At 44.4% G+C, this 20,740-nt stretch overlaps 1 protein-coding gene across 3 annotated transcripts in view; it reads right to left on the minus strand.

Annotated features, from left to right (window-relative positions):
* Positions 1-20,740, minus strand: part of LOC117006347 (acyloxyacyl hydrolase-like) — a 136,776-nt gene that overhangs the window by 56,467 nt on the left and 59,569 nt on the right. For all 3 annotated transcript variants that reach the window (XM_033078737.2, XM_033078745.2, XM_033078753.1), the window contains 7 exons: positions 11,970-12,029; positions 5,130-5,200; positions 3,028-3,088; positions 2,451-2,521; positions 1,885-1,933; positions 1,553-1,601; positions 400-494 (listed from right to left, as the gene is read on the minus strand). In XM_033078737.2, the coding sequence (XP_032934628.1) occupies positions 400-494; positions 1,553-1,601; positions 1,885-1,933; positions 2,451-2,521; positions 3,028-3,088; positions 5,130-5,200; positions 11,970-12,029 (456 nt within the window). The remainder of the gene's footprint in view (positions 1-399; positions 495-1,552; positions 1,602-1,884; positions 1,934-2,450; positions 2,522-3,027; positions 3,089-5,129; positions 5,201-11,969; positions 12,030-20,740) is intronic.

Below are 20,740 nucleotides of genomic sequence, written 5' to 3' on the forward strand. Positions count from 1 at the left end.
TCAGGGTCACTTCTGCATACACTCTCACAGCAAGGAGCCACTCCAACCAGCCTGCTAATGGCAGGTCTGATCCCACGGACAGCACAGGTCTCCTTAAGCTGCAGGCATGTGCATGGAAAGCCAGATGTCCTGATTTGTGTCTCTGGCACAGCACCAGGACACTGCAGCCAAACTCTTCCCTGACCCAGTTGCACAGATGTCAGAGGAGCAGCTGCAGCACAGGGCTGTGCTTTTTTTATCGTCATAGGGACAAGTGTGGGAGGGGACTGATACACGTGAGACTATAACTACAAATTCAAGTGCAGTGAAGCATTTTGCACTTGTTTCCCCTTGGCAACCTGCAGCACAGCAGGGAAAGCAAAAGGCAATCAGTGGTTTTGACTGAATGTGATCTCTCACCGCTGACATCTGTGTGACGGTCATCCACTCCGGAGGGATGTGGAAGTGAGCCCCGGCCGAGTCTCCCAAGAGCACAACGCCTTTTGAGTCTGCACCTGATGGATTCATTTTGTCAGTCACATGAGTAGAAAGAGCAAACTGAAACTGAGCTTGGAGAGTGCTTAAAGAGGAACATCAGTAGCAGCTGATGTAGTCACAAGGTGACTGATTATGCCACTCTTCACGTGGCTTAAATGTTCAGACACTGCAATAGAATTTTCACTCCATCTGCAGCAGAAACCATTTAATGGGCATTTGCCAACAACCATAGAGAAACAACTGGGGACTGGGCATGAAAAACAGGGGGAGGTCTTGCTAATTGGAAAAGAATTGTGGTTGTATTCAGATTGTGCGTTATTTCAGCAGATGTTCTGCTGTGCAGACTGTTTATTTTTACTATTCACAGATTATGCATTAAAAAGTACTTAAATATTTAAGGAAATTGGATTACTCAGAAAATTGCTCAAGGCTCCTTAGAACTGGGTGGTGGATGTGCTACTCATATGAGTATTTTTGCTAGAACAATCTGTCTGGTTTATAATTAATTTCTCTTAACGTTTGTAGATTAGCCTCTTATCTAAAAATGCAGACGATAATTTCAGTGTAAGGTGAGTGGTAGTCACCACTGGTTTGTGAGGCTTTTATTTATGCAATGTGGACACACAGGCACCCACCCACATCACAGTCAGGGAGATCAGCTGATGCCATCACTTCACCCCTTTAAGGCCTTCTCTGGAAAAAAAGTATGCATTTATATGGCAAGAGGTAAAACTGGACAAATGCAAATGTTAAGCTGCTTCCCTAAATCACAAAGCCATTACTCTGGATTAGTCTTCATGCACCAGAGGAGATGCAGAGCTGACATCTCAGTTTGCTGCTGTCCCCAATCTATGTATTCAACTTCATTACTGAGCTGACTTTTAACAGGAAATTACCTGTGTTTTTCAAGTTTTATCTTTACCCATCCTCATGCTAAAAAAACTCAATAATTTTGCTTTTCTCATGTTATAAAGCCAACAGGCTTTCCCTTGCCATGTGAATACACAAGTATTGAAATATTTATAACATTAATATATAAGGTACATGGTTTCTCACATTGACTCTAATGATTTACCTTTGCAGAATTTCTCTTCATAGGGAATTCCATCTTTCGGATCCACACCCTGTTGGAGAAGAGAAAGGATAGATAAGAATAGCCATTAGCATCTGAAGAATGGCACTGCATCATAATAATGATGTTTTCCATTATGTTATTTTAATAAGTATATGTATGTTTAAATAAATCACATAAGCTATAATTTAAACAATCATATACATCAATAAACAAACTTAGTATCAGCTAATAAAACCAGAAGAAACAAATAAGAAACATTTGTAAGCTAAATCAAAGACCAAAGAGGACAAAAGAGGAACAGCAATCAGGAAGATGTAACTTCGTTTTCTTACCCATATGCCATTGCAGTTAGAGTCACTTTTTGTGTCCCAATTATGAGGACTAAAATGGAGACACAAAAGAATAAGAAATGTCACAGAAAAAAAAAAAAAAAAAAAAAGGAAACCAGATCCCCAGTGACATTTTTCACCAAGATTAAAAAGGAATTAGAAATTCTTTCTGCTTGGAAGGGTGTGGTTTTTCCCCCTTTGGATCTAGGAGAAGCAATTTTTTCCAAGCAAAACGCAATCACAAAATGCAATATTAATTTAAAGTTTATACTGGAAGTTGCTGAATAAAACTTATCCTTTTAGTCAGTGGCATGGTTTCCCTCCCCACCTCTGGTCTATCTGACCAATTCTAGCTGAAGATGCTTCAGACAAAGGAAAGAAATGTGTGCACCACCCCTTCAAATGAGTCCCATCCCTGGTCTTGATCATCCCCTCTTGTCTCTCTCACAGTGAAATCAAGCAACAAGCAATGATGTGCTGTCTGAGAGTATGGTCAAAATAAAATCTGGAGCTCATTTTTCTCAAAGCCAGAATTAATAAGGAGCCTGTAATATAATTTAAGTCTTTACCGTCTGCCAGGGTACACGGTTGTGTTCTTGTCATTGCAGTCTCTGCCTCGCCAGTGATAGCCCCTCAAGGTCTAAAGTCCAGGAGAAACACGCAGATGCGACAGCCATTATTGCTCTTGCACTTTTAATCTAAAATATCTAAAATGAGAATCTAACTCAAGGTGTTGGAATAAAACCCAGTAAACAGGTTGTATTCCAGAGTTCCTTTACTAAGTTTTAATAAGTGACACTTAGCATGCTTTGGTGCAGAAATAAGACAAGCTGGCAATTTATTTTTTAGTTTAATATGACTTTACTTCACCTCTTATTAATTCAGTAAACAAACACTCAGCAGTAGAGCAATTTGCTTCTGCAGTGAGCACAGCTTTATGTGTGCATTTCCCCAGGTGGCACACATGAATGATTGCTTTTTCATCCAGGAAAACACCTGACATTTTATGACAAAAAAACCTTCAATTCATCTTATTCCTATACCTATTTTCACATGAATGGATAAGGTTTTGCAGAAAGTAGGAGGAATCCCAGAGACATCCTCCTTATCAAGGGATTACTGTACCAAAGGAAAGACTTTGCTTACTGGGAAAGTACTAAATTTATCTCCATCGAAATCTTCAAAAGGCAGTTTATTTCTTAGAACACTGTAAAAAACAAAAACAAACCCCATAGTATTATTATATGGATGGAAATCTATTAAGAAAGTAAGGAACACAATGAAGTGTACAGAACAGATAACAACTGGCATGATATTCACTGCTCTATATTCAGTTGAAGCTGAATATAGAGCAGTTGTAGCTGTAAATATGTCTGTAGTTGTGCTTGTACTTCAGCAAAGTGATCCTGCCCAAAAGAGCAAATTCTGTATTTCAATATCCGCTGACTGAGCTCTGGAGGTGAGGCTGATGGACTCCTGTATGGCTTCAATGTCAAACCTGCAGTCTCTAAAACAAACTAGGACAACAAATCTATGGTAAAAGTTTGTTGCTGGAAAAGATAAGGATTTGACAGGAAGGTCTCACAGATATGCAGTACAACAGAAAAATCTTTGAATGTAGAATCTGAAGAAGCAATAGAAATGATAGCAAGTTTTGATATAGAAAAAAAAGAATTGTTGAGCCAGTCTTACTGAATAACTAGAAGGCAAAGAGCAAGTAATTTGGAAGGGGCTTTTATGGCGCAGTAAAGAATAAATCCGCCTCAAACAAAAGATGTTTTTTCCAAGCAAAAGGATTTTCACAGGCAAACAAGAAAGCCAATGTTGCAAATAGAGAAAAGATCTCAGAATTTTCCACTGCAAGAAAACTGAAAAACAACTTCTAGCTTAAACTGTAAACATACTAACTTTTTGTGATAGAGAGTAGTAACATGAATATGGTGATGTTAAAGGTTGACTGGTTGTCATGTTTTAAGACGCTCTGCAATGAAAAGGATATAATGCATTGTAACCAGAACTAGAGTTAGCTTCAGACGAGCCCACAGGTGTGGCTGAAAAGGCTGTGAGCTGGGCTCTTGTCACCCACAACCTGTGAATTTCGATACCATAAACAGCATTTTAAAGAGCCACCTGGAGCCCCTCATTCCTCATTCTGGCTCTTACAGTTTGGGACTTTTTTTTTTTTTTTGATTGGTTGATTTTGTTTGGATGAGGTTTTTTTCTTTTTTCTTTTTTTCTTTTTTCTTTTTTTTTTTTGATTGGTTGGTTTTGTTTGGTTTGGGTTTTTTTTCTTTTTTTTTAGCTACAGAAAGAGACAGTAAAAAACCAAAGATAATGAGAGAGTGCATGAGGGGGAAAGATCAGAAAAGCTGAGTTGAGCATATGAAATCCAACATACGATATACAATTTAATTCCCACTTCCAGTGTCTGAACTCACAGGGCTCAAACTCAGTTTGTGTGTCCTGATTAACATTACAAAAGACACTTGCAAGATTTTTCATGCCAATCAACCCATTCCAAATAAACTCCTGATATTTGCAGTTTCAATGAAATGAGCAGAAATAGGTGAGGAAGTTAGTCTTGGCACTTGATTCAGTCAAATATACAGCTGATAATCCTGAATTATTCTTAGACCTGCTTGAGTATTCCTCCAAGTAATTGGAATACATTGACAAATAGGTTTTGCAAGTAATCACCCAGCTGATGTCCTTGGCCTTTCTTAGAAACTGACTCAAAGTCAGCACTGTCATGAGTTGTTTTTCCTTGATGCCATCCACCTGACTTTCTTTAAACACCTTGGGATTGTTCTATGCTTCACAACTGACATGAAATTCAGCTTCTTCACAGAATTATGCATGTGCTGGTAGCCTTCCTGCACTGAGACACAGGCATCACAACTGGGTGAACAAATTAAATGAAGAAGTTTCTTGGGCTCAGAAAAATCTCAGGAGAAAGGTGGCTTTCTCTTGGAGATGTCACGTCTGTGAGCGTGCCACATATTTGAGCTCTGGGATGTGCTAAAATTGAGCAAATGGTTTAAGCACTAAAACAACACAACAAGGATCCCTGTGAAAATATTACTTACCTGAACTCTGTGCAAGGTCCTTCTGTACAACCTAGATAGTTGTTTTATAAAGGAAACCAACATAAGTGAAGTATGGGAAGCTCTGTCAGCTAAGGATGACTTTAGAAAGAAGGCAATTTACCATGTTCTGTTTCTGGTTAAAGACTGAAAATGTATACATACTATTTAATCTTCTCACACAGGTTAGCCAGAAGAGGAAATGCACATACACTCGAGAACCCCAAGAAGCTTTTCTGGAGAGGAAGAAAAATAAAAGTAGATGGATGCATTAGTTCACAGAGGTGGTATAGCTTGGGATATTCAGTGTCAGTAAATTAGAGCTAAACCATGTATTTTCTGCCTAGAAACATCCAAAAACTCCAATGATATTAATAAGGATGCTACATGCCAGAGGATTTAGACCTGACATGGCAGTCAAGGATTAAGGCTGAACATTTTACAGCCCAACTATTCTTGCTTTCAATGACCTGTAACACTTAAAAAGGAAAGAAAAGTTTCCACTCTTCTCTCTGTCTTCTCTCATGCAACCAATATTTTTTTATTCTATGTAAAAATTACTGTTCTCATGTTTGGTAAACATGGTGGCACCTGACAGTGCAAAACTAGTGAAAGCTACACACTTGGGAACCATGAGTCTGGTTTCTACATGTCAAAGGCCAGGCACAGCTCTAAGAGGAGAAATGAGAGATCCAGAGTGTGCATAAAATATCCTTGATTTTTAAAATGAGATTTTTACCTGGAAACCTAGATTTTATCTTGGCCAAACCTGTAAGATGTAAAAGACAGATGTTGCTAGAAAAACTCCTTCAACATTAGTAGCCCGTAGCCCATAGCCCTGGGCCAACCCAGTTAATGTTCCAGATAGCCAGGAAGCATCAGAAGCTGAAAGAGAACTTCGTAATGAGTTGTGTTGCATGGGCAATTAATCCCACAAACATGCTGCTCATGTGGCTTCACTGTAAATTCAGTTGGTCTTGAAACACTTAGGGTTCTCAAATGGTCTCTAAATGCAGAAGGCTAATTGGTTCACAGCCTAATTCTCTGTATTCACTGAGGCTACATTTACCATGACAATATGGAGTAGATGAGTACCTTGTCATTCTCATAACTTTATGCAAAGAAGGGTAATTGCTTATTCAGATATAGCCCTTGAAAGCTCTGTCCTTGGACCAACTGCCTCGTGTTACATACTTTATACACACATGAAAAAAGAGTAAGGTTGTCCTCAACCTAATGATATTACAACCCATGCCCAACGTAAAACAGAAGGTAAAGCTTGGATACAGCTCAGGAGAGGCCAATGGAAGGTTATTACACACCATGTGGGTCTATAGCCCCAGTGTATACAGTTCTGAGTGACAAAAGAGAGCTTTGAGGCCACACAGCAAGGCAGTGAGGCAATGGAGCATAGCTGCTTGCTTGGACAGGTAACAAGGGGTAATGGAGATAAGGCTCTCACACTGCCCAGAGCAGGAGGTCAGGCACAGAAATATGCCACAGCCAGGATCTCAGTATGGAGAGAAGAACTGGGGTAGTGGAGAGGGGATACCGCCCGTGGCTGAAGTGACAATGCAGCAAGGTGAAGACGAAAAAGAGTGGTACCTTTTTCAGGTACCACTGAAAAGGAGGAGGAGAGATCTGGAGTGGAGTAGGAGCTGTAATAGTGCACTTTCTGAAGAAGGCAAAAGTGAAATGAAGGAGAAAAGAAAAAGGAAGGTCAGGGAGACAAGAAACCTGAAAAACCCCCACCATTTAACTTTCTTCAGCTCGGTCCAACACACTCAAATGACAAAGCTTTACTCACACTGGCTTGGAGTGGGAGGATGTACTGGTAGAATGAAAGGAGAAACCAGAATACAACCACAGAAGAAGTGGGGGAAAAAAGCCAAAACCAGACAGGAAGTGGGGCCTTCCCTTATGCTGAAAGGCCAACCTGGTCCCACTGCTGCATCTCCAGTTGCCCTCTGCAATTCCCCATCCCTCTGCACCTCTGTATTCAAGCTATTGGCTGCCTTAGGGCTGTGTCCTGCAGCATGGCAGGGACACAGGCCTCCTTTTTGCTCTGTGTGTATGGTCAGGTGGGTAGAGAGCATGAGAGGTACATAGACAGGATGCCAGCTTTTCTCAAAGAGATTTGCAAACCTATTAAACTTCCAGGAAAGAGGAAAGAAATCACTTCCCCCCTCCTTCATGTAAGACTAATCCTGCCAACAGAAGCACCAGAGGCTCTTTAAGCCTTCCATCAGGTTAAGATTTACAGGATCTTCATCTGAGCTATCAGTTTTTCACTTCAGCCTGAGTCACAGTATGCAAAGCCTTTGGCACCTGGAGACAATACTGCACCAGAAAGACAAATTACAGGACTTGCAAAAAATAAATACATAAATAAAACCTCATTTTATTCTGCTTGCACGTTGTGCTAAAAGTTTACCCGTTGCTGTAAACAGAATAAAATTTTTCCTGTCTTTTTCTCAGTTAGTCTTTTAAAAATTCTTGCTGACTGGCTCTCCATTGGTTTCAAAGAAAGGGTATTCTGCAGTCCCAAAGACTGACCAACTTTGGTGGAAGTGGATGCATGACGATGACGACCTGGCAGTGTTGCGGGTGTTGCTGAGAACCTACTGCAGCAGCATTCTGAAGCCCAGCAGCCTCTGGCTCCACAGCCTTTGTATTTCCACAGCAGGTGGGACAGTGAGATCTGGAGGTAATGCTTTAGCTCTGCTTGGTGTTGTGCAGGAGAGTGGCTCATCTGCTCTTTGAGGATGTCTTGGGCTCTCAAAAGACAAGGAATACAGGTATAAATAAAGAGGGAATCTTTGTGTGAACAGGCACTATTGTGTCCCTCCCAGCAGAGATGGGCTACAATTGCAGCATAAGTTGTTGACAGACAGACCACTTGCCTCTGTGTAACAAGAGTAGGTGGGCAGGAGATCAGCTTATGTCCTCCTCTGCCTGTCAGTTCACTTTGGGCTCCCTCCATGGATTCCCACTTGTCCCAGTGCCAGGCTGTGACTTTCAGGGACCTTGTAGGCATGACAGGATTGTAAAAATTCTGCCTGCTCTCATTAAATGCCAGAACTCTAATCACCATTCTTTCATTGCTATTGCTCAAAGATACTCCTTAGTATCTTCTTCACCCACAAGAAAAGTTAATGCTAGAGGTGCTCACAGTGATTGATAATGCTAAAATCCTATTCTTTGCCTGTTAACATTCCCTAATGATATTTCTACAATTATATTAATTGGTTTTACTAAAAAGAATAACAACGACCCCTAATGCTTGTTGGTGTTTAGTTTAAGCCATTGCCTTACAGATGGCTCACTTCTTTTCATGAATGGGAACATTTATTAAAATTTTTTTTGAGTTGTAGCCACTTTCACTGCATCTCTACATCTGCTGAATAACTTTTCCTCAAACTCATAATGATCCTAAGAAATTCCAAGTACAGTAATTTCACGACTATAAGGCGTACCCTTATGACTAAAAGTTTTCCCTAAACCCTGAAGTGCGCCTTGTAGTCCGGTACACGTTATATGATCTACAAAGTTGAGACATTTGCCACCCCGGAAGTGAGAGCCGCAAGGGGGGGCAGCGCCGCGGGAGCACTGAGTAGCCATGGTGGGGGCAGCCCCGGGCAGCCCTAGGCACAGGGAGTAGCGCAGGCAAGAAGGCAGAGGGTGGCTCCAGGCGGCCCCAGGCACTGGGAGCAGTGCGGGCAGGAAGGCAGAGGGCGGCTCCAGGCGGCCCCAGGCACCGGGAGCAGTGCGGGCAGGAAGGCAGAGGGCGGCTCTGGGCAGCCCTAGACAAAGGGAGCAGCGCAGGCAGAAAGGCAGGGGGTGGCTTCAGGCGGCCCTAGGCACAGAGAGCAGGAAGGCAGGGGGCAGCCCTGGGCAGCCCCAGGCACAGCGAGCAGCGCGGGCAGGAAGGCGTTACTACTTTGTTACTTTGTTGTGCGCGGCGGCCTGAGCCCGATAGGGGCCGACGGGACCGCAGTGCTGGGGGCAGTGGCGCCACAGCTGATAAGGGCAGGCACAGCCAGTGGGGCTGCGGCCAGCATGGGCCGAGCCGAGCGAGGGACGGAGGCAGGGCAGTTGGCGCCGCTGAGCCGAGCGAGGGATGAGCGGCAGGGCAGTGGCGCCACCGAGCCGAGCAAGGGACGGGCGGCAGGGCTGCCCCACGGAGCCATGAGGCAGAACAGCACGGCAGCAGAGCCAATCTGAGCGAGGGACAGGCGGCAGGGCGGCGGCGCTGCCGAGCCGAGTGAAGGACGGGCAGCATGGTGGCCACGCCGCTAAGACGGGCGGCACGGCAGGAGCACCAAGTTGAGCGAGGGACGGGCGGCATGGCGGCGGCGCCGTCAAGCCGAGCGAGGGATGGGTGACAGGGCGGTCACGCCACTGAGCTGAGCAAGGGACAGGCGGCACAGCAGGAGTGCCGAGCCGAGCAAGGGACGGGCAGCATGGCGGTGGCGCCGAGCCCAGTGAGGGACAGGCGGCATGGCAGGAGTGCCGAGCCGAGTAAGGGAACGGCATGGCAGCTTCACGGAGCCGTGAGGGGGAACAGCACCACGGCAGAATGGAGCCGCAAGGGGGAGGTGGCCCCGCAGCTGCGCCGAGCCGCGCCAGCCGGCACTAGGTGCGGGCGGGAGTGCCAGGGCTCACTGCACAGGGAGGGCGCCTGGGGTTGCCTTTGAAAGCCTACGCCAATCTGTGAAAAATGTTTCCAAATTGAGCCCCTGCCAGTAAACTCCACGATTGCGGGTTTCCGTTACTAATTCGTTACTTTGTTGCGCGCGGCATGGATCTTCGCGGCAAAAAAAAGGTGGGCCTTATAGTCCGGTGCGCCTTATCTGATCTACAAAGTTGCAAAATATGCCGGCTCCCCGGGGGTGCGCCTTATAGTCCGGTGTGCCTTATGGTCGTGAAATTACTGTAAATGTGAAATCCTGGGATCCAGATAAGTCGCTCATTGGCATTACAACAACCATCATCACATCTCTTTTTTTTATGCATAATCACACACAACTGCCATGCCAAGACGTTAACTTACAAGAACTTCTTCAGAAGGCTTTCCCCAAACATACAATGCAGCAAAAGCAACCAAAAGAGTAGATACGGGAAGAATTAACAGATCTAATTTGATGTTTTGGTCTAGTATAAACCAGAACATGAAAGAGGCCAGGTGAATGTTTCTCTTTCTTCACTGATGTGGATGCAAGGATGTTCTACCACAGCTGGGATGTTTCTGATTCCTCACCCTTACTCAGCCAGGTAAGCTTCTCCCCAGGCAGTGAGACCACCTTAGCTCTCACTAAGGTGTATCTCCCTGTGCAGGTAACAGATCATGACTTGGCAGCCTTGAGACTGGACAGGTGATTTGCTTGCTATTTCATTACACACTGCTGTTCTGGGATACATGGCTTATGCAAACATGGGTCACACTGTGCTCCCTCTTAGAGATTCTCCCTCGTGTTTCTTTCTGCATTGTTTTTCTAGATCTGAAAGTAACTTCAGTTTGGGTAAATGGGAAATTGCAACCTGAAGTAATGCCTCTATAAATGGTTTTTTTTCTATTTTTCAGGTTGAAAATAAGTTTCAACCCAGATCATTACAGGAAGCACACTAGGAATAACTGCCGGGGTGGCCCAAGCAAGTATATGATGCATGTTTTTAATTTGAGCTGACCTTGCGTTGTGCAGGAGGTTTGGAAATACATTGAAACCCAGCTGTGGCCTTTGTGCTTCCAGTCTGTTTGCCCTTCCCACTGATAAATAGGCAGCTAGGACCAGGAAGGGCTCAAGGGCCAATGGAGATTGAGAGAGGTATCAGGGCATTGAGTAGTTTTGAGGATACAGGAGAGTAAAGGGTAAATATGAGAGCCTATTGCACCCAAAGACTGATGCCAACCATGCCATCCTACCCAGGACAGCCTGAAAGGATGTGGCATGATCAGTCCAAGAAAGTGGGATGTGGCTGGTCATATGAGGGAGTCAGCCCAATTTGACAAGGGTATAGCACATGAAGGAAGCAAAATAATTGTGTCTCAAGGGGCAGCATCCCCATGCCAGTCCCTCTCCCACCCTGTGCCTGCACCTTATCTCCAGCTCACAGAGAAGGACCTGCTTGACTCAGAGCATCTCATTGCAGGTGTTAACATGGGGACTTCCTCCAGGGAAAGAAGAATAAAAATTTCATGGATTTTGAGTGGAAATTTCAGGCCATCAGTAGCACAGCACCAAAAAGGAAGGAAAATGCATGAGATATCCTGCTGTTTGCTGTTCTACAGGAGCTGAGGCTCATCTCTCCAACACTTCATTTATTTCCCTGGCTTGGCAATCTGACAATTTCCTAAAGGCTAATTAGGAACTTCAGTTTTCACTTTGTGAGTAGCATCGCAGGAATAAGCAATATCAGTAATTTCTTCACAAGCAGTTAAAGTATTTCCTCTGCATTAAGTGCCTGAAGACAATTGGAAGCCAACTCTAGGGCTGAACTGACTCAGCCAAGTGAACCTAGCCGAATGAAAGCTGCTACCCTTCTCTGCTACCCTTTAGAAATCCTCTACAATTCTGAAAACTGTTGGAGACAGAAAGATTTCAAATCTCATTTTTCAAGTTTAGAGACAAAGGCAGCATCTCGCAAATGCAGGAAAAACACGCAAAATTTGCATTCAGGCCATTGCTTTCAGACAGTCCCAAAGCACAGTTGCTCTGCTCTGAGGAAGTGGGTCAGTTCATGAGGCACCCACTTACATACAGCTACAAGGCAGCTGCATTTTTCTTTTTTTTATGCTTTCCCCATACTTTCATGATTTTTCTTTATTTCTCCCTCTCTTCCAGTGTCATCTGATAGAGCAGATCCTGTATCAAGTAGGAGTGAGTCAGCATTCAATTCAATGCTAATCAGGAGGATTCACAGTCAGACAAAACAAAACAAACAAGGACTCACTCCTGATAAAAAGTTAGTACAGAGTAAAACACCCTAATGCCATTGATTTCTTACCAGGTCCTTGGAAGTCTTCATAACTCTTTTGGCTTTTCTTATTGCAACACTCAGTCCCACCTAGGACAGTAAGAACAAAATGAAAAACAACCAGATCAACCACACAGTATCCTATCAGTTTTTCTCTCCATTTCCTACCATTTTTTTCTATTCTATTATCAGTCACAGCACAGAAATGATGTATGAGTCCACAAACCCCTCATCAGTTATTTTTTATAGGACTAACAACCAATTATCCAGTCACCTTCTATAAAACTGCAGTTGCAAGAGTTCATTTATTTTACTCTTCATTTATTTCCCACGGAAAAGTCCAGATTGGCTGAAGACCTGAAATTGACTGCACTGCGTGAGCTGCAGTCATCTCTAGTGACTCCTCCTAAGGAAAACTCAACCATTAGAAGGCTAAAAGAGCGTTATTCATGTAAAGTCAGTCTGACTTGCTGTGGAAGGGTACAGAGGGAACATTTCCTCTTGCACGGATAAGGGTTATACTCAGTGGAGGTTCCTCCTGGTGGGAGAATGTGGCACGCAGGAAGCTACAAAGCAGGGAACAGAGTTTGGAAGGAAAATCCCCTGCTTAGGATCTGGGAAGGTTAGCTTTTTATTCTGGAAGTACCTGCCCTGGAGAGCAAGTTCTTGCTGATGGTGGCAAGATAATTTTTCTGTTGGGTCCATGCCAACTTGTGCTGAAGAGGCATTTTGTGATACCTCCACGATGTGGATACTTATAACGTCATAGAAAGAAAGAATAGGAGAACCATTCCAAGAAAAGGTCTTGGGGAGGCATCAGGTTGGCCATCATAAGGCCATGGGTTACAAATAAGTCAGCTACTAGTGATACACAAGTACAGTAATTTCACGACTATAAGGTGCACCCTTTTGACTAAAATTTTCCCTCGAACCCGGAAGTACGCTTTATAGTCCGGTGCTCCTTTTATGATCTACAAAGTTGCGAACTTTGCCAAACCAGAAGTGTGAGCTGTGAGCCGTGGGGGGAGCCCGCAGTGCCATGGCAGCCGGCTGGAGGCGGGACCAGGGGCCCGCGGCACCGCCCCTGCCGGGTGGAGGCGGGCCCGGGGGCCAATGGCTGCCAGGTTGAGGCAGGGCCTCGGCCAGCAACCGCACAGTGGGAGCTGGGGGCGGAGCCTTGCTGCAAAAAAAAAGTGCGCCTTATATGATCTACAAAGTTGCGAATTTTGCCGACTCCCGGGGGGTGTGCCTTATCGTCCGATGCACCTTATGGTCTTGAAATTACTGTAATTCCTGAAATCCCTTGCACACAAGGTCTTTGAAGGAGCAGAGGAAATTTTTACAAGGGGCACCATCTAGCAGTGTCAGTGACAGCCAAAGACCAGCTCTGCTGGCAGAAGGAGGACAGATGGGCCATGTGTGATGCAGCAAGACTGTGCTCAAATTCACCCTGACGGCTGCTTGCTATGGCCAGGAACTGCCAAACACTGCCGCGGTCTTGCTACCCAAGCTGTCCTCAAGGCTCTGCCATTGCAAAAACCCCAGCAAATACATCTTTGCAGCCGATGTGGTCCTAAGCCCTGGCTGCTGTCTGAAGAAATGTTGAGGCTGGGCAGTAAGTAGGGACTGTTTATGCACCAGGCTGTTAAGTGTTGATCTGGCTTTATGAAATTTGTCTTGTATCACAGCATGAAAGATCACATTTCTTCGCCTTCCACAAGGACTCTTCCAAGTCATGGAGGTGAGGAGATACCCCAGATATGATCATGCCCTCCAAAATATTTACCAGTTGTTTAACAACTCTGATGGACAGCACTTTCTAAATTCAGCCATGTCTTTCCATAAGAAAGGAAGTTCTCACAACTCCAATTTAGTAAAAAAATGAGAGAAGAGACAGTCAGAGGAGTCAAGGTAACACCAGTGTGCTCCCCCCCTGCTTCTCCATTTTTAACTCAGGACAATATTCTTGTATCTCAGTGATAACAATTCCCATATGCTGTGCTGCATTTGTTAGGCCACTTTTGAAAACAACCATATCTGTGAGGTAGTAACTATATGATGGCCTCAGCATTCAGCATGAGGAAGGCTGAAAGCACTGCCTGTTTGCTCCTTTTCAGTAGGATAACTGTATGTTATTCCTGTATGCTATGTTCTGCAGGCTTTGAAAATTGGCAAAAAAATCCCCCAAAATTAAAATAAAAAATAAGATAAAAATCAATTATTTTTGAAAACATTTCAAAAGAAAAAAAAATCCAGAGTATCACAAACATATTAGCATCTGCTTTCTGCTCACAATTGTTAGTGGGTGCAAACAGCTCTGTCTGAAAATGTCCTGCTATCAGTCCCTCCTACAACCCAGTCTGAGGACATTAATGTCAACCTAACATCAACTGGGTCTGAGGGCTCTGAGGTAAAGTCAGCACAAGTTTATATTTATCTGGACAGAACTACAGAGACTCAGCAAGGGGGGAAATAGGGATGCTTCAGCAAGAGCTATTATTACAGCATTTGGAAAAGAAAGAAAATGTCCCTCATGTGATGGCACCTTACTGAATAGCGGCGTGCCAGATTGAAATATTAAAGCAGACTTAATTTGTATTTAAAGAAATCATTGCCAGCAATTTTGTGCTGGAGATAAAATCCAGTATGTCATTATAATTGATTTAGGCAGTGATCAAGGCAAAATAATTAAAAGGATCAAAAATAAATATATAAAAATAAAAATAAAAATAAAAATAAAAATAAAAATAAAAATAAAAATAAAAATAAATAAAAATAAAAAAAGGATCAAAAATTTATGGTGAACAACACAAAGGGATATAGATGGATAAGCATAAGCAACAAGGAACATAGACTTCTAAGCTACTGGGTTTTAATATATGTGTCACATTAATATATGTAGTTAATACATGTTTATTTCATGGTAGTCTTCTAAAAATCAGGGTATGCCACAAATAGATGACAGAAGCTAGCAATGAGTCAAGACACTGTTTTCTAGTTTCTTCCCCCTGGGCAACTGCTGTCCCCAAAACCAATCATGCATCTTACATTTGCTATAGCTATGTTGTGCAATGCCAGCTGCTGTCATTTCTGCAATAAAATTACTTGAGAGGCAGATGTGAAAAATAGCTAGAGATCGAGTATAATAGAAGGAAAATTCCCAGAGAGGTAGGATTGATCAATCCTTTTTTACTGGGCAGGGTAAGATAGACCTTTCTTGCTCACAGTAGCAGTATGAGAAATGCATACTTCAGAAAACTACAGGAATATTGCACTCAGAAAGTAGAAAACAAGGGAGGAAAAAGCTAGATTGACCTTGTGTATAGAAAACGCTCTCTCTGAGGCACTAAAGTTGACACCTTCTCTCACTTCACATGTTATTTCAGCCAAGACTCCAGGTTGGAGTGCGGAGGACTGGCAGCTGAAACACCCATTGGGAAGATAACACTCCTGGTTTCATAGGTCACCTGTAATCCCTGGCTGACACCAGCATGTGAAGCCTGCCACTAAAGGCCATACCACCCATACAGCCTCTCCTGCTGCTCATTGGCTAGCAAGGAGCCTCCTCTCTTTGCCATGGCATGAGAACACCACCAAGGAGGGGTTTCTGTAGGCTTCAGCAGCTGATGGATGTGTCCTGGGGAGCAGCCAGCATCATCCACCCCAACTGGGGCAGTCTGCCACCCTGTGTGCACAAGATATTCAACCATGGATGGGGCCGAGGGCGTGGTGTCACTGGGATTTCATTCACTGCCTTCTTTCAGTGTTCTCCACAGAGAGAAACCATGCGCTCCCAGTAATGATTTCTGTTTTGGCAAACAGATGTATTTCTCATAGTAAACAAATGCATGAACCAACTCTAATTCTCTCTCATTTATCATCTGTTGTTGTAACCCAATACCCTACTGCTTTAAGAATGGTATATCCCTTTAACCCTGTAACCCCTACAAGACCAATGGACTGACCCCTGCGATGGGATTGGCCTGAAGCCAAGGCTGACCCCTCCCCTTTCCTGACCCAGAGAAAAACCCTGAGCCCACGTGTGGGCTCTCTGTTTATCCCCATCTCTCGCTCTGACCACATGGAAGCCTAAGAATAAAGCAGAATACCAACCCTGGGATAAGAGCCTTTAATATCTTCCTGTTCCACATGAAACAGCATCCCAGGCCAGCTCTGCAGGGTAATTTGGGAAGCAGGCGAGGCACAGGGTGCTGTTTCAGTTGCCGCCCGGAACATGGTGCTTTTTAAATTAAAACCCACATGAGAGGCTGTGACCCTTAGAAGGGTTAGGAAGCCGACGGGAAGCCAACTACCCTGCGGGCGAAACTTGCTTTCTAGCAGGTCTAGCTTAAGGGGACGAAACCGGTAAACCTTCCAGCCCAAGGGAGGTCGGTTTCAGGAGCAGATTACAAAGTACAGTTCTTCAGCTCCTCGGTACTTCGCACAGAGTGGTAAGTATAAATTTTCCTCCGTGGGGAGGGGGATTTTGAGGTGCTTTCTCTGTAGCATCGAGGTGCGGGGGGCTGGGCTGCACAGCGTCCTCCCTGGGGGTTTGGAGCTGTGTACAGCCGGAGACGCTGGTGGGGGTAGCAAGGCCGCCTTGAAACAGTTTCTGCCGTATGTACAGTATCACGCCAGACAGCTGATTTCAAAGAGAGGCGCCGTTTTTGCTGCAGCCTGTGATTCTCTGTGGGGGGAGGTGCCAGTTTAGCCAGCAACTAGCAGCCTTCTCTTACTGTGTTTTAACTGTGCTTTGTAGTGAGATATTAGAGTAACTTGCTGTGAAAAATATGGGTACACAGCAATCTACTTTGCAACAGAGCGTGGCGTCACAAATTAGAGAACTTTTAAAAATTGCAAATGTGATTATTACTAACAGAGAACTACATAGGTTTGCTAGGTGGCTGTCTGTAGAGAGATCTGATCTTAATTTAGCAGATATGAATTCGGTTTTTTTTTGGAATGAAATTGGAGATTTATTAACTTTAAAAGTTGAACATGGAGATAAAAAAGCCTTAATGTTCATCCCAATATTTTTGCAAATTAGAAAACTGTTACTTCAAACAGGAAATAACAGGCAGCCACAGCAAACTGCTCCAGAGTCAACCAGTTCTTGTATCTGTCCCTCTACATGTGTTGTTCCCTCTTCACCTAAGAAATCTGACTCCTCTGTCTCTCTAACTCATGCTGACACCCACGTGTCTTTTACTACTGAGGCTGAAAGCAGACCCCAACATGGCTCCAGCCACATGGCATTAAACTCTTCTTCTTCCCATAATACTCCTTCTCCCTTGATAACACCCTCAGACCTCTCTCCAAACTCATCCTCGCCTCTGGGTATTCAGGACTGTTCTCCCTCTACCCGAGCTTTGCCATCCCCTCCCCCAAGCTATCAGGCTAGCACAGAGGGGGGTGGGGGTGGGTGTGGAAGAACTGGTTCTACAGGTTTTACACAACCTCCTTCTGAGATAAGGGCCTCGGCTCCGCCCATTCCTCAGGACACTGTCTCTGTAGAGGCACATAATCAACAGATAACACAGCCCAGAGCAGAGGGAGGAATAGAGCCCATCCCTAAAACCCTCGATCTGGAAACTCAGATACCGTCTGTGGCTCCTGTCATTTATATGGGTAAGAGAAATGGCAGGAGAACATATCAGCCACTACCATACCAAGATAAAAAGGAAATTTGTAAGATTCAAAGAGAATTTGGCAGACACAGTGAAATGTTTAAAGGATTTTTAAGAGCAACATTTAGTTCTAATGAGATGGTACCCAATGATATTAAGGATTTATTCAGATGTTTGTTATCCCCTTCTGAATTTGATTTATGGGAAAGTATTTGGAAAAGATCTTTAAGAGTGCTTTTGCAAGAACTACAACAAAGCCCAGAAAGTGCAAAAGATGAGGATGATAATGATATTACACAGGAACACCTAACAGGAGAAGGAGAGTACCAAAGCCCTGATAAACAGGCATGTTTATTAACTAAATTTGTTTTGGATAAGATCTCTCTAGCAGCAGAAAAAGCTTTCCATCAATTACCTACTGCTGAAGTTACAGGTAGTTATGTTAATATTAAACAGTTTCCTTCAGAAAGTTTCTTGCAGTTTCTGGATCGACTCCGTGCACAGGTGGAGAGACAAGTCTTGGACCCAAAGGTGCAGGCAGAGCTACTAAAGGAGATGGCTCAGAAAAACGCTAATGAATCATGTCGCAGGGTCATACTTAGTCTTCCCCTCGACCCACCACCTAGCTTAGCACAGATGATAGAAGCCTGCACCAGAAAAGCAGAACTGTTCAGTGCACCAGAGAGGAATCCAGGACCAGCACACTCACGATCTGCAGCAGCTATGACACCAGGACCAAGGAAGCAACCGGTACCACCACAGCAGCTGCAGCACATCACCTGCTTCCAGTGCAAGAAAACTGGACACTATGCAAGGGATTGCCCACACAGCCAGAAACAGAAGAAAACCAACAAACAAAAAAACTAGGTGTACAGCGCGTGCCCGCCATAAATACCATAACGCGCAAAGATATAAATACTGCGGGTTCCACACGGGAAAAAACCTCTCTCTTTAAAAATAAGGGGGAGGACGGGACAAATGGTGTGGGGATTAAAGATAGCATTAATGTTAAATATTCAATTGGCAAGGGTTGGACGCCTTTTGGTCGTCTCAATGTTAAGACCACTAAAGGTGTTTGTTTTATGTCAACAGAGTGGACAGCAATTACAGTGGATCTGTCTAGCACTTCACTGGACCTGACGCTGTTGCATTTGGAACTGCGCTGTGAGTATTTAGTTATGGGGGACACAGCACACACACCCTTGGAGATGGAATTACTTCCATTATCCAAGAAGGAAAATGTCTCAGGTTTCATTCTCTTAGCACGCTGCTCACAACCACCTTATTACCTGAATGAGGGGCAAATCCTCGCCCAGGCCATCCCTGTTCCAAAGGAAATCACAGCAGAAGGAAAATCACCTGAAGTCTATTGGGCAGAGGTGGTGGGTGAGGAAAAACCCTCTGTGGCATGCAATCTGACCCATGGTTCAGACCATCTCCATGTGGAGGGGGTAATGGACACAGGGGCAGATGTGACGATCATACCCGAAAGGATGTGGCCGTCACAATGGGAATTACAACCCGTGGCAGGCAAAATCCAAGGTATAGGGGGAATCAAATTGGCAAAAATATCAAAAAGAATCATGCAAATTGAGGGGCCGGATGGAAAAATAGCTAGTGTCCGTCCGTTTGTTACAGACTATAAGTGCCCCCTGTGGGGAAGAGATACCATGTCTCAGTGGGGAATGAAAATGGTAATTTCCAAAAGTTCTCAGGATTTTTAAAGGCGGCCACTGAGGAGCGCCCTGCCCACAAATTGACATGGTTAGATGATTCTCCAATCTGGACAGCTCAGTGGTCGATGAGTAAAGAAAAACTTAAGGCGCTGGAGGAGCTTGTAGCAGAACAATTGGCAAAAGGACACATAGAAGAAACTACAAGTCCTTGGAATTCTCCAGTATTTGTAATTAAGAAACCAGGGAAGGACAAATGGAGATTGTTACATGATCTCCGGGAAATAAACAAAATTATAGCAGACATGGGATCACTTCAACCAGGGATGCCCTCTCCAATGATGCTCCCTCAAAATTGGAAATTGGCAGTTTTAGATATTAAGGACTGTTTCTTTCAAATCCCTTTACACCCAGCAGATGCTCCACGGTTTACCTTCTCTGTTCCTACCATCAACAGAGAAGCCCCAATGAAGCGCTACCACTGGAAAGTGCTCCCTCAAGGGATGAAGTGTAGTCCTTTCATATGCCAGTGGTATGTGGCCTCATTGCTGTCTCCAGTGCGTGCTCAGAGAAAGGAAGCTATCATCCTACATTATGTAGATGACTTGCTTGTGTGTGCCCCCGATGACTCTATACTCCAACACACGCTTGACCTAGTGGTTAAGGTTTTAACCTCTGCTGGATTTCAATTGCAGGAGGATAAAGTCCAAAGGATGCCACCTTGGAAGTACCTGGGCCTGGAAATCACTGCAAGGACCATTGTTCCTCAGAAATTGGACATTAATTGTAACCCAAAAACCTTAGCAGATCTCCATTCCTTGTGTGGGTCTTTAAATTGGGTTAGGCCCTGGCTAGGCCTCACTAATGAGGACCTAGAGCCCCTTTTCAATTTATTGAAGGGGGAGAGAGAGCTGATTTCTCCCAGGGAACTGACCCCAGAGGCAAAAGCTGCAATCGAAAAGGTACAGAAAGCTCTGGCAGAGAGGCAGGCTCATCGCTACAAGCCTGAACTGCCTTTCAAATTCATAATTCTGGGAAAACTGCCACACTTACACGGTTTGATATTCCAGTGGATCGAGGGGCAGAGAGATTCGCTCTTAATCATAGAGTGGGTCTTCCTCTCCCACCAAAGATCCAAAACCATCACTAAGCCACAAGAACTCATAGCTCAGCTGATTCGTAAGGCAAGGATGAGACTGTATGAGCTGGCAGGTTGTGATTTCACATGTATTCACCTTCCAGTCAAACTCTCCGAGGAGGGAAGGAACTCTCCTGAGAGGCTGACAAAGGAGATGTTCGAGCACTTGCTCCAGAGCAATGCCAGTCTCCAGTTGTCTCTGGACAGCTACAGTGGACAAATATCAGTCCATGCCCCGTCTCACAAGCTGTTCAATGAGGAATTCCACCTCATTCCTCGTGAGAAGAGGAGTCGGAGACCACTCAAAGCTCTCACAGTGTTCACAGACGCTTCTGGGGCTTCCCACAAGTCGGTGATGACTTG

The sequence above is a fragment of the Catharus ustulatus genome, chromosome 1 (genome assembly GCF_009819885.2).
Source record: "Catharus ustulatus isolate bCatUst1 chromosome 1, bCatUst1.pri.v2, whole genome shotgun sequence".
Lineage (NCBI taxonomy): Eukaryota > Metazoa > Chordata > Aves > Passeriformes > Turdidae > Catharus > Catharus ustulatus.